The 17,540-nt window shown below is 39.2% G+C and overlaps 1 protein-coding gene across 1 annotated transcript in view; it reads right to left on the reverse strand.

Moving 5' to 3' along the window:
- LOC142081221 (utrophin-like) overlaps positions 1–17,540 on the reverse strand; it is a 103,334-nt gene that overhangs the window by 718 nt on the left and 85,076 nt on the right. Inside the window, exons 8-19 of the mRNA XM_075147912.1 lie at positions 15,060–15,175; positions 13,813–13,976; positions 13,013–13,216; positions 11,680–11,861; positions 10,815–10,965; positions 9,229–9,348; positions 8,377–8,478; positions 5,255–5,362; positions 4,509–4,688; positions 3,042–3,211; positions 504–647; positions 23–167 (exon numbers count right to left, since the gene is read on the reverse strand). Coding sequence (XP_075004013.1) covers positions 23–167; positions 504–647; positions 3,042–3,211; positions 4,509–4,688; positions 5,255–5,362; positions 8,377–8,478; positions 9,229–9,348; positions 10,815–10,965; positions 11,680–11,861; positions 13,013–13,216; positions 13,813–13,976; positions 15,060–15,175 — 1,786 coding nt within the window. The remainder of the gene's footprint in view (positions 1–22; positions 168–503; positions 648–3,041; positions 3,212–4,508; positions 4,689–5,254; positions 5,363–8,376; positions 8,479–9,228; positions 9,349–10,814; positions 10,966–11,679; positions 11,862–13,012; positions 13,217–13,812; positions 13,977–15,059; positions 15,176–17,540) is intronic.

The raw sequence follows: 17,540 nt of genomic DNA on the forward strand, positions 1-17,540 counted from the left end.
TTTCAAGTCAGTAACACTGTACCTGAGTTGTAACTATTAGGTTTTCTCCAAAATTAATAGAGCAAACAACGTGTCCAAACATTATAACAACGGACCACTTTGGACACTGGGTGGTACAGTGTATGCAGAGTGTCACAGCATGATTCAAGGGGTCTCTGAGCCCATCTCTGCCAAAATTATAAAAATGGTGTCAATCAAGTCCATCCCCAACTGTGAAACATGAAGCCAAAATATGCTGCTTAGTGGAAGAGATACTAATCCTGAAGACAGACATTTATCAGAACTCCTAAAGAGACATCGGTAGTACATGTTTTTAAACTTTCCTGTGGACTGTGCAACCCAACACCAGCAAAAGTTTGTGTCCAGCTGGTCAGATATTTCCATGTATGTCCAGTTCTGAAACTATTTAACTAAAGGACTTAATCCCCACAAAGCATGTGGATCAACCCACACCTCCAGCTGACAGCCAGCTTAGAGACAAAACATACTATTCACCAGAGCACTCTCTATCTTCCCATTTTACCTTCAACTTCTCTTTCATGTTTGAAGTCTCTCTCATCTTCTTGTACTCTTTGATGTCTGTGGCCTGAACAGCAGATTTTGATTTTGAAATCCAGTTCAAGAGCTCAGCACTTTCAGCCTCAAACCTGGTTTAAAAGGTCAGACAATTTTTTTTTTGGTCATTTTTCCCTATTTAGTCACTCTGTCTTAAAAATCAGAAGTCTTAAAGTTCAGCACATTACTCAATCCCAAAACAGCAAGACTGCACAAAAGGTTCCTGTTTCTTACATTACTACTCACAGGTGGTAGGACAGACATAGACTTTCAAAAACCTGCCATCAGCACTAGGAAGAAATTTAACCCTATCCCAGCCAAAACCGGGACACCATGCTATTAGCCTTTGGGAGCAAGTTGAGAATGCATGGTGCAATTTTTTTATTAATTTTTTTACACATATCTTCATGTAAATTATTACTGTTTCTTTTAATATGTCACAAAAGATATCTCTCAATGCTGAGTATTTTGAAAGTAATAAACTAAGCCTCAGGAACAAGACAAATAAGAATTACAGATTTCATAAAAGTCTGCAACACTATTTAGTCTGAAGAAAAAGCTAGCAGCTTAAGCACTCAAGGCAGTGACAGTGGTCAAACCTTTCTGAATGCTTAGCTGACTAAAGATTAGCTTATAGCTTAATATTTTTGGCTACAGTTGGACATGTCTATACTAACATATCTTTCTTATGCCTACAACCTCTAAGCTACAACCCACCACCTCCAAAAAACAAAAACAAACAAACAAAAAAAACCAACTCCCAAATTAACCAATCCTGTTCAGAACTTGAGAGAAGGATAGATATACTATACAGATCACAAGTCAGACCGTATTACAATTATACTACTTAACACAGTGTAAATCCTAACATGGAATAACAGCCTACCAACAAATGCAAAAGTCACTGTTCGTCACTCAAAGTTTTCATGGGAAAATCTGCAAAATTCTAGTTACTGGCCATTTGCTGGTTTCAACATAAGTGACCGGGATCAGGCAAAAGCATCAGAAAGTTTAACCTATTCTAACTGACACTGTCCTTAACACAGTTGGAACTCTAAGAAAAAAGATAACAGATCAAATCACTTTTGCTTTCAAAGTCTAAAATAGTTTCTACGTCTCATGAGACATACAGAGAGAAGGGACAGATGGACTGCCGACTGCATTACTGCCCTGGGACACCCACATGCATACACCACCCCCACCAGGGCTTGGAGGGTCTGACCAGGGTCCTCAAGAGGGTTTGGGCAGGTTCCCCACCCCTTCAAACCTCCATTCCTCCTCCAGAAAAATGAAGAGAACAACTCTTCTTCACTATGTGAACACACCTCACCTAGCACAGCGACTCCCTGCTCCTGACGCAGCCCTCTATCCTCTCCCTAAATGCCCTGCCAAAGGTTTAAACTAGTAACACCTCAAAGAAATGAGCATTTTCTCAATCAAGCACAAAAAGCAAAATTATGGGTATACATAACTAACTTTCTTAATTATTTTGAAACAACTCCTTTAGTGTTAGGTATGCTATTTAAAGGCACTGCAACACGTCATTAAATACTGTTTAGCCTAGAGAAGAGAAAGCTCTGGGGAGACCTTATAGCAGCCTTCCAGCACTTAAAGGGGGCCTACAGGAGAGATGGGTAGGGACTCTTTATCAGGGAGTGTAGCGATCGGATGAGGAGTAACAGTTTTAAACTGGAAGAGGGTAGATTTATATCAGATATTAGGAAGAAATTCTTTACCGTGAGGGTGGTGAGGCACTGGAACAGGTTGCCCAGAGAAGCTGCAGATGCCCCATCCCTGGCAGCGTTCGAGGCCAGGCTGAATGAGGCTTTGAGCAACCTGGTCTAGTGGAAGGTGTCCCTGCCCATGGCAGGGGGGTTGGAACTAGACGATCTTCAAAGGTCCTTCCAACCCAAACCATTCTATGATTCTATACAGGCAAATCAGTGAGCCATTCCAGACATACTTGTGAAAGGAGACATCACTGTAATGTTGTTCTTACTATTAAATACCAGGGAGATGGAATAGGTTTTTGAGCCTTTTTTGTGCAGTTTCTCCCATTTCTCTTATGTATTTTATGGAGATTAGAAATAAATAATAAATAATATTAGAAATAAATAATAAATAAATCAAAATCATTTCACAACACATTTTAACCAAAGATGAGAAGATGTTTTTCCAAAAGAAAGTAAATATAATTTATTCTATCTTTCAGCAAAAGAACTGAGGTACAAAGGACTGAAGACCTGCTTTTTTGAGAAACAAAACACCCTCATTTCCCTTTGAAATTAATGGAAGTTGCAGGTTTTCTGTTGCTCTGAAAACAAGGCTGTACATAACATTTCCTTCCCACTCCTCAAACCCAACCTCACAACCACAACTTAAGTATTCTTCACCGGCACAAAAGAAGAATCAAAAGCCAAGACCAAGAGACATGAGTCTATGTAGTATCTAGTGAGCAAGGGAAAATAGCAGTGACATATACTTACTTTTTCTTTGCTTCACTGTCCCCTGGGATTTGCCTTTTCTTTGGGGGTGGCGGTGGGGGCAACTCCTGTCTGGATTGTTTAACCACTACCTGTTCCTTCAATGGCATTGTCTCTGCAGCAGTCTTCTGTGAAACCTGTGACATCCCTACGCTTCCTACAGCTTGAGTTACCTATACAAAATAATTTAGCAAAAGGATTAAATGCCATTTCTAACTGAATTACTTTTGCTTAGTTCCTTTTATTCATCAGTCATACAAGCCCATTCATTCACTGCTACAAATGACCATATTTAGCCATGAAGCACCTTTACCACAGATGCGCTCCAGAGAAAACCTTCATTATTCCCATTTTACAGGTGCGAACCATGCATCAAAATTCTCAGTTCAACTAGAATTTCATGCCAGTCCAAGTGAACTAAAATCAACAAAATAAGCATTATATCTATTTTATTTTATAATTGCTTGGTTCACAGAAAGAACCAAGGTCCTTTGGGTTGATTAACACACAATTCTGTATTTTATATTCATACCCCATAAAAACAAGCCTAGATCTCAGAAAGAGCTAATACACAGTGGATTTGACCTAAAAACTCACTCAAGTCAATAGAAACCTTGCACGCTCTTTAACGGGTTATAAAGCAAGTCCCATGGGAATCAACCCTTAAGTTCTAAATATGTGTTTGCTATTTAGGGGGAGTGAAAAGATGAAGGCAGGATTTGGCACTCTCCAGTGCTTTGACTCAAACGCAAGAACAAATTAAAGCCACGTGGCTAAAATGGACCCCTACTCAGACTGCACAACTCACTATACACTAAATGGATCATGAATCAGTGCCCCAGCCTTCACCACAACATTTTAATATCACAAAAAAAGGGACATATGAGTCATAAAACTGTCGAACAAAATTCTCACAATGGGAGTTCTGTCCAAATAAAAACATTACCAAGCACTCAAAATACTGAAATAAACATTTAACAATCCAGCTTGGCTATCATCGTTATATAGCAAACAAACAACTACTCTATTTTCAACAGATGAGAAATCATACTCACAGAGCATAAATGCTTGTATGACTCCCATTTATTTATCTATTCTGGGTTTGGGGTTTTGTCTTTGTTTTCTTTTAGTATCAGATTAAATCCAGTCCCAGCACTCTTATAATATTTAAAGGCATTTGCATTGATTGATAATGCATTGAGCCTGCTTTACTCATCAGAAAAATGAAGCTTAATCTGTGTGAGAAAGGAGTAATAGTACTAGTCAGGTTAACAACTTGGGGTTTTGAAGACCAAAAAACGCAGACAGCTTTGTCAGCAGATAAAGTCAGCCCGACATGAAAGAGCACTCACCTATCTCTCTAGCCTGATGCCAAGAACTCGCCTGGGCAATTTTGCTGACAGTATCAATGAGGTTTGCATACATACAGACATCTAAACAGCTAAAAAGTAACAAAGCCTTGTTAAGTACCTGGTTAGAGTAATCCTCTAACTTCTGAACCAAACTGTCCCACCTCTGAGTTAGTTCTTCTTGATCCTGATCAATTTTACTGGATGCTCTGCCATTCCCAAGGATTTGGGCCACATCCTGACCTAGCTCATTCAGCTGGTCTAGTGTTTGCCGTTTCATACCCATGTCCTCTTTCAAAATCTAAAGTTAAAAGAAAACATTAAAAGACAACATCAAGTATCCTGCCACCCCTTAGCTTTTAATTCCATGGGGACAAAAAAAAAAATGTACTACCTGAGCCAGATGCCTCATGGGTTTCAAACAGTTCTCTTGCGTAACAAAGCACTAACAGACACTCTTATAAAGAGCACATCCCTGAAACAGCTCCTAGAGCAGTCAGCAGTATCTCTTGAATAACAGCTACAAATTATTAGTTCAGGTACCAGCTGCACCAATGTATTAAAAAAAAAAAACCCCAAACAAAACCAAAAACTCACACTTTGGAAAACACAGCTGACTGGTGGCCTGCAATAAACTCCAAACCCTGTCAAAAACCCAGGACAGCTGTTTCGAAGTTTGACACACCAACCTGGAACAGCCATGGAGTAAGTTGTACACATTTTTTAAATTCAAGTGAAAGAATCTGGCAAGGAGAGAATATTGTCCTAGCTTCCAAAGTATCATGCATTCACAGCTCCTACTGGGGTCATGGTAATTTGCCATTCATTTAGTCTACGAGACTTGACAGGATAGAGCAGGATACTCACTGCTAGTTTTCGAACATTCACACTCAGGTCTGTTTGATCTTTGAAGTTGCTTGTCTGGACCTTACTCAAAGCCTCTTCTTTCTCAGTTAACCAAGCTTTCAATAAGCACTGCAGATCGTAAGAAAAATAGCACAAGAAAATACCAGGTTTGTCAGACAGCTATTGACAATTCCTTCTTTAAGATCTCTGCATTCAAAGCACAGTTCTGCAGTCTTTATATGCAGGAATTTCAGTTGGCATTAACATAAATAAAAGGGGACAAAAATATCAGATCAGAGAACTAAGTAATACTTTCCAGCAAAACAATTTCAACAAAACCATTTCTCAATCTATGAGAGCGCACCGCCCCCGAAGTTATTTATAGCGACCAGATATCCACCATAAAGCTGATGTAGGACTTACAAATTGTATTAGAAGTAAATACATCAAAATGGTATGTATGCTTTCTTTCATTCACCCTTCTTCCTCTGTGATTCAAAACCACCCATTACAAACATTTCTCACAGAAGCTACACCACTGATAATTCAGAGCTCTTTTAGTCCAGGCAGTCGGTCGAACACTCATTAATTAGTCATCACCCTGTTTACTGTACCTACTTCCAATTGCAAAATAACTTCAGCAAATACTGTCTCATTAACTGCTGAAAGCTGGAGTGGTCTGCTCTGGACATTACTAACTCAGGGATCTTGAACTTTTTCCACTTTTTTCTAGGAAACCTGTCCTGGGTCTCACTTCTCTTCAGTCACACAGCACTCATATGGAAACTCCAGCAATAACTGGCATCAACTACCAGGAAGAATTTTATACATTTTATATTATGTTGCAACATATTGCTGCTGCTGTACAGCCATCTCCATAGATTAGAATACCCAGATATCTATCAAGCTCAGTTGCATAGCCACTTGGCACACTGCTACTCCTCTGTCTTAAAAAAAAAAAATAAAATATAGATACAGCAAGGCAGACAACACACTTTACAACAGCCACTAGGCTCCTCAGTCTAGCTGTTTATTTTTGGCATTGACCCAGAACTGACTACAGCAACTTTTGGGCCAAAGGGTTAAGGCAGTTTACACTGCCAATGTAAACCAATATGCAAAATGTACAGAGAGCAAATATGATGGTGGTGGAAATGCCATAAGGCTGTGAGAAACAAAATTATAACACCACATGCTCTCTGGAAAAATCACGCTGGCATCCCAGCCAGCATATTTTATGCATAAGAAGAGCTTAAAAATCCTTCAATGTATTCATTTAATTTCTGCTAAATCAGCAGTCAAAGATAACTCTCCCTAGAAAACTGAAACATAATTATCACAGTGCTAAGAAATATCTGGCACTGATTGAGGAATTTGTTTCCTGAGTGGTAAGAATTGCGTTGACATGGCAATGTGGTTTCCAAAAATTTTCTAGGCAGCCACAAAAAGGCTGATGCGTCACTGTTGTTCATCTCCCCATCTGGCTGGGCGAAATAGAAAATGATAGTACCTAATGTTTTGGTTACTTTTGTGTTAACAAAGCCTTTGTATTAACATTTTTAATTAGTTTCAAACTGTAATTTTTGTAGGTCACTTGATAATTCTTGAGGACAGAGAACTGTATTTCAAACCTGTTAGTAATAAATGCATTGTTCAGAGTTGAACAACGAATGCAAACATAGGCTGATCTAAACCACTTAAAATAAACTTCTATTTCCTCAATACTTGCTATCTGACACTCTACATTAAATAAACACCGCTTAATTTTTTTCGCTTTTACAGAGCAACATAATTACATACAAATTTAAAAAAGCTGAACGCAAAGCAACTCCAACAGAAGATGACACTCTTAGCAATATTGTAATAGTCAATGAGTGGTCACTTTTCCCCAGACAAATCTAAGGGTGGAAGAGGACGGAAACATGTTCACATAGGGTCATCAAAACTGACAGCACTTGAAGTCTGTACCTTGACATACAGAGCGGAATCCTTATTTCTCAACTCAGAGACTTACCTTGCCCAAGAGTTGCCAGAAAACGTTAGCACACAATTTTCTGTATGTACGTACACATATGCCAATACAGTATTTTAAAGAAATATATATAAATAGACACTTGGCATTGGACTAACCAGAATCTGAACCTTGAGTTCATATTAACAACAAGGTCACATGGGCTGCAAATTCAGCTTATCAATATACTGGAAAGAGATATGGGAGGGGTCAGGGAAAAACACATATGCAAGCCCCAAAAATGCAGACAAAACATCCCTGTCAAAGAAACCAGGCTGTAACTGATAGCGACAGCTATATCAGCACTGTTCTACTTCTTTCAAATGTCTAAACAATCTGTGTGTTCTGCAGAGTTTAAACAACAGCTTACGGTGATAAATACCATCATTTAAGAAAACAAAACAATTTAAGTAAAACCTTCAAAGGAAAAGCCATCAAATATTTAAAGCCGAGACACAAAACAAGCTCTAGCAGTAGGCATGCAAACCTAACCCATGCAGTTGTGTTACCATATTTTATGCCATCAGTTCATTCATGTTTGAGCAGTATATTTAACAGATACATAAAACGCACGATATTAAAGCAAGAAAAAACTCACAACGCCATCTTCTTCACAATTCAACTGTGTGCCTAAACTCAGCAAAATGAGACGAGCTGAACGCTTCGCTATATTGACCAAATGTTTTACGTTACTGATTTTGAAAACAGTATCTATTGATTAGTTGATTGCACAATTGTGTACATGTATCCATATTGGAAGCACATATACCTTCATTAGGAAAATTTCTGTAATTACCAAGCCACCAAATACTTAGTGATTCATTGTCATTTTGCTATCATGGATCTTCCCACTTCTTGGCCATTTTGCAAACTACCTTGGAAATTATTTTATAAGGAGTTATAAACTTTCTTACTTAAACTTTGGAAAATACTTCTCTTGCACTGCACAGGTACTCTACTCCTCAGGAAACGCTGGGAACCCAAACAATAACACCAAATTTAGTTTTTCAAGGCTTTTTTTTCCTGAGAGCTGTTAAACCCTACTACGGGGTTTGGGGTTTTTTTTTTTGTTTGGTTGGTTTTTCCCTCCACAAATCAACCAGTCACCCTGAGTAACTGAAGAGCCACTAACCTGCTCTTCCAGCAGCTCCTGCCATAAAAGCTGAATTTCTTGCAACTTGACCCGTCGTTCCTCAGTCCAACGACAAACTGCTGTCCACCGCTCACCAAGCCTCTACAAAAGCAGGAAATACTCATGAACATTCACAAACCTCACAAAGAAACTCAAAAATCAGATATTCAAAAGCATAATTTCTACTTCACAGTAACCTCTTTCTACATTATAGCTACCTTCTTGCCGGTAATCGCCATTATTGTATTGCACAAAGCTGGAGGTTAAAACTTTCAAGAGCATTCACATATGGCTTTACCTCTGCTCCTACTGAAGTCAGTGAGCTATTTGATTGACTTCAAAAGGAGCGAGCAAAGTAGCGTGAATTCTGTTTCAATAAATTCTGTTTCACACTCTATACTTCAGGTTATAGTCTAACTTCTGACAAAAATGGGAAAATACTTCACACGATATTCCCTAGATAAATTGTGCTCATGTCTTTAAATATTTTTCCCATCAGATTTTAACTTCCTAATGAAAATTACTTATGTGAAATAAGAATTGTACTGTGCATCTTCCCATTTTAATGAAACTGCTGAAAGTGTACACTATAAAAGTGCCTAAGTCACTGGGAATGCGAACAGCTTGACTCATCAGGAATAGAGCTTGAAAGTCACCAAAGCATTTTTGCAGGTTTTACCCTGCGCAAATTTAATAATTATTTATGTTAATATTACTTCTAAAAAACAATATTACTTTAAATTACTTTCTAGGATAAATTGTCTTTAAATACAAAACTGTTGATTAACAGTTATATGCAAAAGTTTTAAGTGCCTGCTACTACAGTTAAAAAAGAGGGCTCTAACATCTTACCTGCAATTGTTCCTCCAGAATAGCTGTTGCACTTTCCCCACTGCTTTCATCAACAATGACGACCATGTGCGTTAGGGAGTTTACCTTCACCTGTTCTGCCTCTAGGTCACTCTGCAGGCTCTAGAAGAACAAATCAGAGGTAACCAACTTTGAATACATTTGCTAATGTGCTATATTTTGGCCACAGTGACTAACACAACTGCTGTGGCAAAGTACTTCAGATTCAACAGTTAAGCACAGATTTTACCACTGGGAATCACTGCACAGTTTAAATAAATGTAAGCAAAAGACTGCTAGAAATGAACCCAAAACCATTCTGTTAAAATGTTGGAAAACATGAAGGAGTGCTTTAAGCTGTATGCACCATACTTGACTAGGAGAATTATATGACAACTGCATTGACTTTCTATATGTCTACTACCTATGTAATAGGCAAGAGAGCTTAAGTGTTTCTATAAAAAGCTATTAGTGTTCATAAGCAAGTATCCTAGGGCACGGCAAACAGGAAAAATCACTAAGAACATTCATGTTTTAATAGTTGACAATATAATTATCATAAGCATCAGCACTGCTATAATTGATCATGATATTCAAAGACAATAGTCAAAAACTGCAGAAAAGCATACAGTTCCGATTAGTTTGAAATAATCTATAGATTTGAATATTCATACAAAAGAGATTCCATGGTTAAAGCCTACTTCCTAAATATCTCTGCAAGATCAATATGCCTTTACAGTACTGTAAATATCACTTTTCATCCCAGAATATCCTAAGCTACTGCATGAACAACACGCCTTAAACTCCCCAGACTTTGAAGACAGAGGAAAGAATGCAAATGTGGGACAGGAAATTACACAGACTAAAAATACTCCACAGTTCTTGCCCTGTGAGGTATGTCCCATGCTGGGAAGAAGGTCAAACCTCAGCACTGAGTACGAAAACCAGAGCTGCAACCATAACAAGTATCAAAAGACCATCTTTCTCCTTCAAAAAAACCACTGCAGGCTAGAAAGGCTGGACTCCCACCCAGAAACTTAATTGAGACACAAACCACTTCCAAAACGTCGTGCACATCAGAGACCAGTGTCTAGGCACCCCTTTAGGATGCAATCCCTGTAAAAGCAGGACTGGAATCAGTGACTTGGGAGGCCCTTCCTGATAGTTTTAACTCCTGCATTATTTTAATCTGCAGGTCTCAAGAATGCTTTAGCAATGCCTGCCAGTCATTAAAGGCAAGTTTGTCCACAGTACATTTCATACTGTCCCTCACACCAACAATTTACCTGGAGAGGCCTCATTTCCTGCACGAAGTGAGGGTAATACAATTCCCCTACAGGTTTTGCTTCCTGCATGAATAACAGTTTCTGCTATAGTCCTCAGTGCTCAAGTGTTCAGTTAAGAAAGCACTTCCAGAAAGTTCCAATTCCTTTCTACCCCATCCTTTTCTAAACATCAAATGCAGCCCCTCAGCTTACAGCCACGTGTAACTTCTGACACTATCAAGTTTCTCAGCTAAGGAACCCTCCAATGTACATATCTTCCAAATACTTCTCCCATATGTATTACATAACAGAAAAGGGAGTTACTTTATGTTCTTCCAGGTGTTTTTGAAGGGACTCCAAATCTTCTGCTAAAAGCTGAGATTCCATCTTCTGAATGCGTTCTTCTGTGACCGTCAGCCAGTCGGACAGCTGCTGTAACTGCTGCTTCTGGAGCTCCATCAGCATGTCGTGCAGGCTGCAGGGGGAAACACAGGCAGAGTTATTTCAGAAATAGTTTTTCCAAGGAAAGAGACTAAGTTCTAGTTCATATAGGAAGGAAGCAAGGCCATTCATAAACCAGTTAGCTATCATCAAATAAAATTTTCACCATCAAGCTAAGGAACACAGTTAAATACCCTTGTTTCTTTCTCAACAAAAAAAGTTACTGAATTACGCAATTTATATCAGGGATTGTTTCTTGCAACAGGGATTTGCCGCCCGTAGAGCCTCTGCTGCGAGTTGCAACAAAATGCAGTTTCTCCCTTGATGTGCAGCTCTTAGCTTGAAACCCACAGGCAGGAAAAAATTCTTCCAAGTGCTTTTTAGTTGTGTAAACGCACATAGCTATCCACATCTACTGTATGCTTTATTGAGGAACTTAAACTATTGAAACAGTATTAAAAACACATTTATGTAACTACTGCATGTAGATACTATATATTTAGTCTGGCACATTTACATAACATAACAGTCACAAAATACTTTTATATAAGAATCCAAAAAACCCAACTATATTAATTTCTTCTTTTTCACCTTGCAAAGTGTGAAGAAGGTGGATTTCATGTCACAAACTGAAGAGTTAATTCTGAAAAAAAATCTTACAAATGGATGCAAACCACCTCCTCCGAGATGCAGTAAGCACCAGAGGTGAGTCCTGCAGCTCTAGGAGAGGTTATGCAGCATGACTCACCGGGACTGCCTGTCCATGCTCTCCACCCTGAGCTCCTCCCAGCGGGAGTTCAGCAGCAGCATTTGCTCCTGGATCTCGAACTCCTCTTCAGGCGATAGATTTCCCTGGGCCACCAGTTGGTTTCCAGCCTGCAGAACGCTGCCCACGCTGCTCTGGTGCGCAGTCAGTTCCATCATAAAACCCTGGAAACAGTACAACCAGCCACCGTGATCTATGAGCTCCTACAGGAGTTTATGAATTTGTAAATGTCCTAATAAACTGTCATGTTTGAAACAGTGCTGCAGAATGAGCTGACACCATCAAATACACAAGCATGGCAGACCTGTTCCTCTCTATGACAGAAGATTCTCCAAGAGCTATAAAAATTCTGGAGCCAGTAAAATAGAGCTCATTGAGGAAAAAAAGCTGACCACCTCAGAGGAAAAGCTGTTTGTAAGAAGACAGCCTTTGAACAAATGCACCAAGAAAATAAAACAGAAACTTACCTATGGCCAACAGAACATAAAAAAAGATCTGAAATGTATCGTAGGAAAGCACATAGAACCCAATGAGTTAATAACATTAAAAATTCACATATTTACTATAAATCCAGAACACCTCTTCCTTTGGTTCATGGCTTTAAAACTGTAGCACAAGTTAAAAAAAAAAATTCTTCATATTGATAAGCATTCAGATTTTAAATTCAATTGTATACAGTAAGCTGACACAGGAGAAAACTAAAACATCTAACATGACACTTGAAACATTTAGCAACATTAGAACATTTGTTCAGACTTGGAACAGAACCAAAACAAAATAATTTGGAAACAACAATAATTTGGAAGCAACAACACATGTTTCTGAAATAAACTATGCTAATCATGACAGAGAGACCACTGAACTAAATTGACACGATTATCAATTTCAGCATTGCCCTCATGTAACAGCAAGTGACATAAGGCTGACCAGGCTTTTTAGTAGTTGGCAGCAGAGAAGCACGAATCAGCCTGGATCAGACTGTCTTTGTATCATAGACACCAGTGAGCCAGCCACTGAAAGCTGATTTTAAAAAAAAATACATTAAAGTTTCAAAGCATGTTCCATTGTAAGTTCTCCTAAAAAGATCTATTTGACCTTCAAGAAGCTATTATTTGTCAACACAAAAAAAACCAAACAACAACAAAACCAAAAAAAAACCGCATCACATTCAGTTAAGAGGTGCTTTTAATTTAGAAAAAGCAAGACAAAAGAAGCAGAATGGCAGGTTTTGGATAAGGACTAGGAAATGGAAGTTCTGCAGCTCACACACACAAAAAAAAACCCCACAGCAAATTAGTTTTCAAGAGAAGCTTACTTCATGGGTGGAAAATTGCTCTTTGACTTCCTCAACATCACCAGATATTTCTTCCTGTTCCCGAAATGCATCCTCAGCTGACAGCAACCATGTAAGAACTTCTTCCAGAGCAACTTGGTAGCTATCCAAGTCCATATCCACCTCTGTCACTGTACTGGGAGTCTCTGCTCTAGAACTGCCCTGCTCCTCTTCAAGTGCTACAGCCTAGGCAGCCAAGAGAAAAGTGATGTCTTACAAGTGCACAGAAGATGCCTTCCCAAATGATACTAAAAATAGAACAACTAAGATCTCTTTTAATCCTTCATAAAATGTTAAAAGTAATCGTTGGGTACGTTTTAATGAGAAGGGCCACAGTCCTTGAAATGAACTTTCATTTTAAAATAAAGAACCTGGATAGAAAAGACAACTTTAATCTTGCTCATTTAACAGTTGATCTCACACCCAAACAAAAACCCATCACTACCACCACCACCACAAGTCCTGCAGCAAACTCAGTTAAAGATTTTGGGCCACCCTCTCCAGGTTGCCAAGACAAATGAGAAAGAGAAGCAGACGAAGGAAGCATAACACAGATGGAACTTTATACCTCAACACACAGGATTTTGTACATGAATCAGAAAAGAAGAAAAAGAAAGATAGAATGACTGAAGCCAATCACAAAGAAGATGCTATGATTTTTCATATTTTCCCAATTGTGTTGCCTAAGATAGAAGGCATGTTCCAGAGATAACTGACAAGCCTGAAGATCAGCTAAAATTACAACTCAAGAAAAGCCAGGCAGACTTTGATGACAAACACACCTGCTGCATGTTGAACTCTCCATCCTCACACTCCTGCTTGTATCTCCTTGGAAGGGTCTCCACCTCCCGGATGTCTTCCATAGTGACTTGCTTAGGAAGGACCTCAAACAAAGAGGTTAAATACATAATAATAGATTTTTTGTCTGGAAGCTGTACAGCAACATCTGTGTCAAAGAGATAAAATATGGGGAAAAATAAATGAAAAAGCTGCTTTTCTAAATCATTACTTAGAATACAGTTAAGACTTTACATACAGTGTAAATCACAGGTTCTCCTGTTAAATAGCCTTTAGTAAGCTTTAAGTTAAAAGACCAAGTTCGACACATGTTGAAAGCAGTATGAAAGAGGAAAAAATTTTAAAAAATAAATTTTCTACATTTGGAAGTGAATTCACGTTAGAAGGCATGATCTTTTTGAAGTAAAAGCACAAACCTGAAATTACTAAGGAATAAAAAACAGTAGGGGAAAATTATTCTGGAGCATCTCCCAAGCAGAAATGCAGTTCAGGGACAGTATCCCACATAAACATACATTTCCACTTAGGCTCTATCCCCACTCCCAGCATTGGTCAGTTCATTTTCTTACTTTTCACATGAAAAAGAGTTTCACCGGCTCAGGTTCACTTATCTCTCGGGTTATGAGTGCTACCAATTCAGTTAACACTTTTTTACTTTTTTTTTTTTTTAAAAGAAGGTGGTGCTTGAATCTATAAAGTTTGAGAGCTTGTCTGACAGAATGAATCTTTGGAGGCTCACTTCAAAGCAGAGTGACAGCTCAGGATTTTAAAAAGGAGCCATAAAACTTTCCTGGTAAGCATTCCTACACGGTAAGTACTCACAGCACTAGCAGCTACTGTTACTCAGCGTATATATAACAAACAAAAGCTCATGAGCTCTTAAGCTATCCCATTCTACATAATGCTCTACTTCATCTGAAGCACAGACCCTTGCAGTAGAACTCCTACCTAAAATAAAACAAAGCCAGAGTACCAACTTCACCTTCTGTATACTGCCTCTGAATGGTAAGCCAATCTGAACCTTAACATTCAAGAAGTCAAAGCATACGCATGCACAGACATACCCTTACCCTACAAACTACATTCTTTTAAACCTAAATTTAAGGGCTTGAAACAAAATATCACTGCACAAAACTGCTAGAATTTGTATTCATAGTAAATATCAACAGAAGAAACTTCTTTCAAGAGAGCTCAAAAAAGCTTCTAGTCAAGTAAAATAACTATATCCCACCTTCAGGATCCAACAGTTTCTCAATTCCCAAGTGGTTCTTGGCTATGTTGAAAGCATGTTCCAGTCTCTCAACTGGGGACATCTTTATAACTTTATCCCAGCTGAAAAGCTCAGGTCTAAAAGTAAAGACAAAACAGGAAAGAAAGCAGTAAATTTTATCTGAAGAAAAGATTCCATACCATGCAGAATATGAGGTTATGGATATGGAGGTAGCTACCTAAGTAATATAAACATACACACAAAATATAAACATAAGTGCATATACACAAATGCATAAATACAAATACGTGCTTTCTTTTTATTAGTGAGAATCTGGCAATCACAAATCAATTAGCTGACTGCAGGTCCACAGCAACATCCACCTTCCAATCTATGTATTCTATACATACACTCATTGACTGCAACAGGAGATTAAATACTACTAACAAGAAAATAAACAAATTCTGTGTTTAAAATTTATTCCAGAACCAGTTTTCTTCAACTGCTTCTTTCACAGCATTACTGTTATTACATGCTTTCTCCGTCGGGCTCTGCTGAGTAATCACGAGTCACTCTGTGCCTGGAGAGCTTCATTCCAAACTTGTGATGTGGCTGAGTGACCACCCCAGACCATCTCAGCCAGGAGCAGCAGGGGTCTCCACCCCTGCTCACTCACCCTGCCCCGCGGCCTTCTTCCCTCATTTAAAAAAAAACCTACAAAAACCCCACTCCATCACAAGTGCTCATGAGAGTCACAATGTGAATCAGACCAAGGAGCTGATCGATTTACAGTGCCAGCAGCCTTCATCTCACATTAGCGTTGACCAAACCAAATCTCCAGTCCAGCTGTGCACCCAAAACATACCAGCAGGTCTCAAGGGGAAAGAGCAGAGAATGGAGCAGGAAGTGGGGTCAGCAAACAGGGCCCCCTCCTCGTGGTACCAACATCGACAGGTCATGATCAGCCTAGTGCTGCAGCAGCACAGCTGTAAGACTACAAGCCATTAAAATACCTTCCATTCCCCTGTAATAGTGGCTTCTCATTAAAACACTGCTGTTGATTCTGTCCTTTATAGAACTTGGGGAGGAAGAGATGGGCTTGCCTCTAATTTTTGTAATACTTAATTCAGTTGTAAATTGACCTGAGAGTATCCTTTTAACATCTGTCGAGTCATTACACTTCGTGAAACAGGAAGGCCACAAGCCAGCAGGGTCTGAGAAGCAAAAAGCCAGAGAAAGGTGAGCGGGGAACAGAGATATGCAAAGATCCTGATAGAAGCTAGTGGAATACCGTACCTCCATGCAAGAAGCAACAAGGATAACCACAAAGATTCACATAAAGCTTTAGCAGAGACTTTTACTTTGAAAAACACATTGCAATAAGTATATTGTGTATGCACTGCCTGCACACTGCTGTAATAACACAAATTTTAATAAAATGCTATGTAGGTATTTAGTTATGAGCAAGAATATTGTACCAAAGAGCAGAATTCAATTCAAAGAGGAACTAAGCTAATATTAGGAAATGAAAGAGACCAGCACAGTAAAATGTTAAATGTCCTATTACCTCATATAATTTTATTAAGCACTGTGTTATAAAGTTACTAGATATTATAGTCAAGAGGTAGCATTGCTAACAATTGTTCATAGATACATAAAGAGAAAAGCAAGCTACTAAACCTCTTAATGGGATCCAAAAAGATTGTCCTATATTAAATGTCGCATTAAGCTAAATTAAAAAAGCGATACTGAAAAAGCCCCTTAGGCAGGGAAGCACTACTGTCTCAGTAAGCTAAATAGCTTTGTGGTCCTACCTCTTCTGCAACCTGCGCCAATCCCCTTGGTTCCTTGCAAGTGCCTTTTAAAGCTTTTCTTTCAAAGCCGACCTACATTTAAACCCAGCTCAAGATTTCTCAGAAGGGGGGGAAAATGGTGCTTCCCTGGCTAAAGGACTGGTGCCCAGGGACAGCAAAGCTGAATTCTGATGTGCTGGCAACTGCCAGGCTCCCAGGAAGAGGGAAGAAAAGGCTCAGAGATCAGCAGAACCAGGTAACAGAAATTTTAGGAAGCCAGAGGAAAGCACAGTTCCTCAGTTAAAGTTTTCAGCAGGGGCTTTTGCTACTTAACAGTGCTCTGAAAAGGGCAGAGCTCACAGACTTCAGATCCCACAAAGCCCAAACACATCGTCACAACAACAAACAGCCTGAAGCCAATTTCTCCTTCTGCTTCCCTCAGCTCACCTAGGTCTCACTTGTGTCTAAAGCTGGCACTCTCTCCACCACAAAGCTTCACAGGTTCAGCAGCAGAGCTACACCACTACAGGCAATTATGCTGGTATGAAAACCACCAGTACACCTCACACCATCCAGAGAAGGGACTTGAGAATACTTCCGATAAACTCCAGAGAGACCTTTGCTAGCATTGCTCTGCCTTTGCAGGAGAGTCCTTCCAAACTTTCAGGAGCCCTCAGTGCGGTGCAGGTGCTCCCCATGCATCCGTGCA

Source organism: Calonectris borealis, chromosome 3, assembly GCF_964195595.1.
Source record: "Calonectris borealis chromosome 3, bCalBor7.hap1.2, whole genome shotgun sequence".
NCBI classification, from domain to species: Eukaryota; Metazoa; Chordata; class Aves; order Procellariiformes; family Procellariidae; genus Calonectris; species Calonectris borealis.